Source organism: Lactuca sativa, chromosome 3, assembly GCF_002870075.4.
Source record: "Lactuca sativa cultivar Salinas chromosome 3, Lsat_Salinas_v11, whole genome shotgun sequence".
In the NCBI taxonomy this organism is placed as follows: Eukaryota; Viridiplantae; Streptophyta; class Magnoliopsida; order Asterales; family Asteraceae; genus Lactuca; species Lactuca sativa.
This window is the reverse complement of record NC_056625.2, coordinates 165,213,818-165,218,614: the sequence shown is the minus strand read 5'-3', so window position 1 is coordinate 165,218,614 and position 4,797 is coordinate 165,213,818. Positions and strand designations below refer to the sequence as shown.

The 4,797-nt window shown below is 31.4% G+C and overlaps 1 protein-coding gene across 1 annotated transcript; it reads right to left on the bottom strand.

The window, feature by feature from the left end:
- Positions 1 to 1,515: 1,515 nt before the first annotated feature.
- LOC111880195 (phosphatidylinositol 3,4,5-trisphosphate 3-phosphatase and protein-tyrosine-phosphatase PTEN1) lies at positions 1,516 to 3,634 on the bottom strand. Its single transcript, XM_023876600.2, has 6 exons — positions 3,407 to 3,634; positions 2,722 to 2,898; positions 2,515 to 2,628; positions 2,096 to 2,422; positions 1,904 to 2,005; positions 1,516 to 1,819 (listed from the first exon to the last, which is right to left on the bottom strand). Exons 1-6 carry the CDS (start codon positions 3,632 to 3,634, stop codon positions 1,706 to 1,708), a joined length of 1,062 nt encoding a protein of 353 aa, XP_023732368.1. The 3' UTR covers positions 1,516 to 1,705.
- Positions 3,635 to 4,797: the final 1,163 nt, after the last annotated feature.

Sequence of the window (4,797 nt, the reverse complement as noted above, 5' to 3'; positions counted from 1 at the left end):
GAGTAGGGTCACGATGTGCCACGTGGATTAATGATTTACTCGACAAGTCCGAGAGCCAACTCGCCGAGTAGACGTTGTGAAGAGAAACCCTAAATCCCCGGGTTTGGGGCCTATATAAGGGCACTTATAGCCTCATTTGTGGCTCATTGGCTGCTTTCCTTCACTGAGAGAAACCCTAATTGCCCTTTAAGCTAATAGAGAGTGTGTGAGCTTATATTGGGTATCTTGGTGCATTTTTGGAAGAGAAGAGACGGATTTCAAGCATGGAATGAGAGGAGGCTGTTCGATCTATTGTTATTCATTCAAGAGCATCAGCAAAAGGCGGAGGCTAGTTCGAGATTCCCGAGTAAATCGGACCTTCTCTCCAACGTTAACCGAAGTTTTAGTGTTAGTTTGGTATGTTGTTAACTAAAGTTTTAGTTTGGTAAAATTAGATTTTGTGGGTTAACTACGTTGTTATTTTTTTGGGTTTTTTTATTGGCCAATTTGTATATAAAAACAAGTTTTCATAAAATTTTGATTTTGACACAATGGTATATTCTCTTTTAGAATAAATACCAAGTTTCTACAACCATTCGATTTTGACACTACATTTTCCATTTTTTTCAATGTTGAGCATTTGACCGGTAATTCAGTCGCACATGACATGTTGACATGTCAAAATTAAAAAATAAATGAAAATGTAGTGACTTTTATGAAAATTTATAGTTCTCAAACAGATTTTTTATGAATATTTTCTAAATTCAAACTAAACTGGAGCATATCGAGAAGGGGATCTGAAAACAAATTGGAAATTGAATTATCCTATTGAGCAAGGTCATCCAATCCAAGGGCCCAATTAATAGAATTCAAAGGTTTTGTTTTTATATGGTTTCAGTCACGTAATTTCTTTGTGGTTTTTGTTAGTTTTAGTATCAAATTTGAATAAATTTGTTATATAGGGTTCATTTTACAGAGTTTAATAAATTAACCCCCACTCTTTATGAAGGCCAATGTTTTGAAATTTCCTATTTCATTATTACATACCAGTCTGTTCAGGAATGCTAAGTTTTGGTACTTTGACTTTGTGTTCATAATGTTAAGGCTGGTCATGAACCCGAATTCCACTGAAAAAAATGCACATGGGCATGTATAGCAATTTTCGACTAGAAAATAACGTCTATGAAATGATTGAAGATTTTATAGATGCTTTTGTTCATAATTGTATCCATATGTATTCACACCAAGCATAAATATATTAAGAGGAAAATGGAAAGCCTGAGGAGTACAATTTAGCCAGATGATCTTCAAGCTGTATTGGTATATTATCTATTTAAGCTGTATCTGTCAAAACATCAGAAATTGATGTCCTAAATGGATATGGCTTTCTATTAGATCAACTGTTTGATAACTATAATTGGATGGTATAGTAATCAAATTTATAAAAGTTCATTGATATATTTTTCCATATACCTTAGTTTACATGTAAAAACTGAAAGAAATTATAAACAAAAAACAAAAAAATAAAATAAAAACTTTAGTAAAACCAAAATTTATCTATTTACACCATTTATCAATATCCTCTATCCGGTTTGTGGGTCCCATCATAAATCTTAAATGAATTGCAGTTTACACATTCCAAGTTCATTAAGTGAAAAGTCAAATGACAAATGGATAGAAACCAAAAAGCAAGAACGCAAATGCCCGTTAGCTATCTTTGCCATCACTACGAGTCAATAGTGTTACGGTTCGCCGGACTAAAAAGCAATTCCACGCGGAAGTCATCACCGGCTATCGACTTGCCCTTATTTCCAACTTTATCTAATTCGGTAATCGAAAACTGAAACAAAAAAAAAAGCTAAAATTAGAAGCTCATCATATATTTATATCCAACATTCAAACTTGACAAGACCAACTGAATTACCTTCATCGAGTCATTTTCAATGAACGCGGTATTAAAGCAAGCATAGAAGAGACGACCTCCAATTTTCTTCTCGTAGAATATCACACAAACATCTCCGGTAACCTGTCAAACCATACAATGTCAATGATTTTTTTTAAAAAAAAAACACTTGATATTCAGATGGCGCAGGTTTATTGGAATTAGTAATTATACCTGTATTGTTTTTTCATTAAAATAGTGGTCAAGGCAGTTACGTGGCTCGTCTTCCTCGATCTCCGAGTTCCAAAAACCACCGTTCCTACTTTTACTGCAGAAATTCCGGTAAGCAACCGCCGGTGAACGATATCGTTGTCCAGCAACCTCTTGCATTTCTGATACAACAAAGAAGACCGATTCTATGGTTTTGGTGTCGAAAAGTCGAATCCGTTTGATCACTTTGCTACATGGTTTTGGAAGGTTGACCTCTGGTAAACAACCATCGAAAAAGGTTAGAGATTTATGCCAGTAGTTAACGTAGCGTCGTTGGCTTGGAATCATCACCTGCATATATTTTCATATTGAATTTGTTTACACGTTCCTTTTAAGATTTTCATCGTCATAACTGGAAGAAAATTTGAAAAACTAAAACTTACTTGAAGATATTTTGTTGTCGCTTTATCCGCATAAACCTGATGAGCCTCTTCTGCTAATATGCCGGCATAAACTAAGTAAGAAGATACCATCAACCCTATACGACCTTTACCATCCTGTTGAATTTTCAAAAATATTTACTTTTTATATCAATAAATAATTTACATGAATATGAAAAATCCAAAAAATTATAGAATTTGAATGTTTACCATGCAGTGAATGAAGACAATATTCTTTGGGTCACTTGAAAGCCATGAATGGATACTTTCACAGAATTCCTTGATCATTTGGAGTGATGGGGCATGATTATCTTCAGATGGGAATCTTTCCACAAGATCGTTAAAATGGGATGGATCATAAGCTTGTTCCGTACACAAGTTATACACCTACAAGATTGAACAATGTGAGAAAACAGTTATTTGATTTCTTACCAATTTAATCAAACATGTTTAGTTTGTTACAAGACAGTTTTACTATTTTATACAATTGGTAAATAATTATTATGGCTTTATAGATTGGTAAAAACTTTGTAAATTCGTTGCTTTAAATTGACACTGCCATTGTTCATTCCATTGTAATGGAAATAGTTGTTGGTTATATCCGAATGAACCATATTATTTTTTTCCCATGGAATCGAATGAAAAACTATAATATAATCCAATTCTATTTGTAGAATTTTTAACTAAACAAAACTTTTTTAAGAATTTCTTGATAATAATCAAATTATAATATACTTTCAAAATTAACTAGTGCATATTTTCTTTGTTATGATCTTTTTTGGATTTTAACATATCACGAATTTACATATAATATAAAGATACATTTGAATTATCATCCGATTGAAATATGTCAATAAAACATAACAACAGAATATAAAAACTTATATTATGTTACCTTATAGTGTCGAGGATGTCTTTTTTCCAAAATTTTCTTGGCTTGTGTCATTGGATTTTGATACATGGATCTCATTAGCTCTGAAGGAAACGACATTGCTAGTATGCGTTCAGTGATGTAAGAAATATCGAGCTCATAGCGACCGCTACCAACCACCACCATCCTCCTTTTCTTTTCAAATCCAAATCCAAAACATTTTGGTACGAGTGTTGATACTTTGAACCCCATATTTGTTGCTAAAAAATACTAAACTATCTGCAAAAATCAAAATAATATAACAATCAACACTACATATTTGATTTAAAAAGTCTCAACAACTTAAAAACCTCCTAGATTTTCATATATAAAATTTTGACTTTTTTCTTTTCATATATAAAACTTTGACTTTTTTTTTCATATATGAAAAAAATTCCAAGGTTATCATAGAAATTCAAACCTTATTCTAAATTAGCTAAAGGATGCTACTAATATGTGTATATATGTTATCTCTTCAATTCTGGCTTTCTGATTGAATGCTTGTGATTAGAACAATCAAACCTAAACATTTGATACACCATATACTTTGCAAACGAAGTAGTATGTATTGTTGTATGAAAAACTTATTTCTGTTACGTTATATACTTATATAATTAAAAAAAGTATACATATATTTTTCTCTTTTCAGTATATTTACACTGACCCGTTTGATTATTAACTTCAACTCAATGACAAAAATCTTCAATATATTGTTTATAAAATATTTTTGTTTACTGTTGGTACGATTTTCCTTGTAGCCTTTTATTCTACATTGAAAATGCTTAAAGAAAACATAAACATTTAAATATTTGATATCGAACGATTACCTCTTATTGATACTGAAACTTGAACTGTTCCCTGTGTTTCCTCTCCGATATTGGCTTTCTGATATTTGTGGGATAAGAGGATCAATATATATAGTCTATGTGGAGTGTTAGTATATATGTCAGATTAGGATTAGGATTCTTTTTGTATTTATAATTTATCTCTTAATATATTTTATCTTTATCTCCTAACACTTATTTTCTAATAGTTTCACACTTCTATGTAGATATTATTTAATTTGTAACCGTTTTTCACAATTTACAACCAAAACAAACAAAGAGTAATCAACAAGAAAATATAACCTCTCCCATTGTGTGAGACATTTCAGGGGATTTGAAAGAATTTGGAATTGATAAACTTGTATATTTCTAATAACCGTTTTTCACAATTTACAACCAAAATAAAGAAAGAGTAATCAGCAAGAAAATATAATTTATCTGTTTGTGTGAGACATTTTAGGGGATTTGAAAGAATTTGGAATTGATATCCAATAAACAAGGTGGTTTTGTTATGATGTTCCTAGTGTGACCACCGATACAATCCCTAATTTT

What these genes read in the sequence shown, in the direction of transcription:
- LOC111880195 (XM_023876600.2), bottom strand. Translation starts at nt 3,634, where the DNA reads ATGGGGTTCAAAGTATCAACACTCGTACCAAAATGTTTTGGATTTGGA. An exon ending in GACATCCTCGACACTATAAG is followed by an intron (nt 2,899 to 3,406) that starts GTAACATAATAT and finishes TCAATCTTGTAG; the next exon opens with GTGTATAACTTGTGTACGGA. An exon ending in TTAATGAAAAAACAATACAG is followed by an intron (nt 2,006 to 2,095) that starts GTATAATTACTA and finishes ATGGTTTGACAG; the next exon opens with GTTACCGGAGATGTTTGTGT.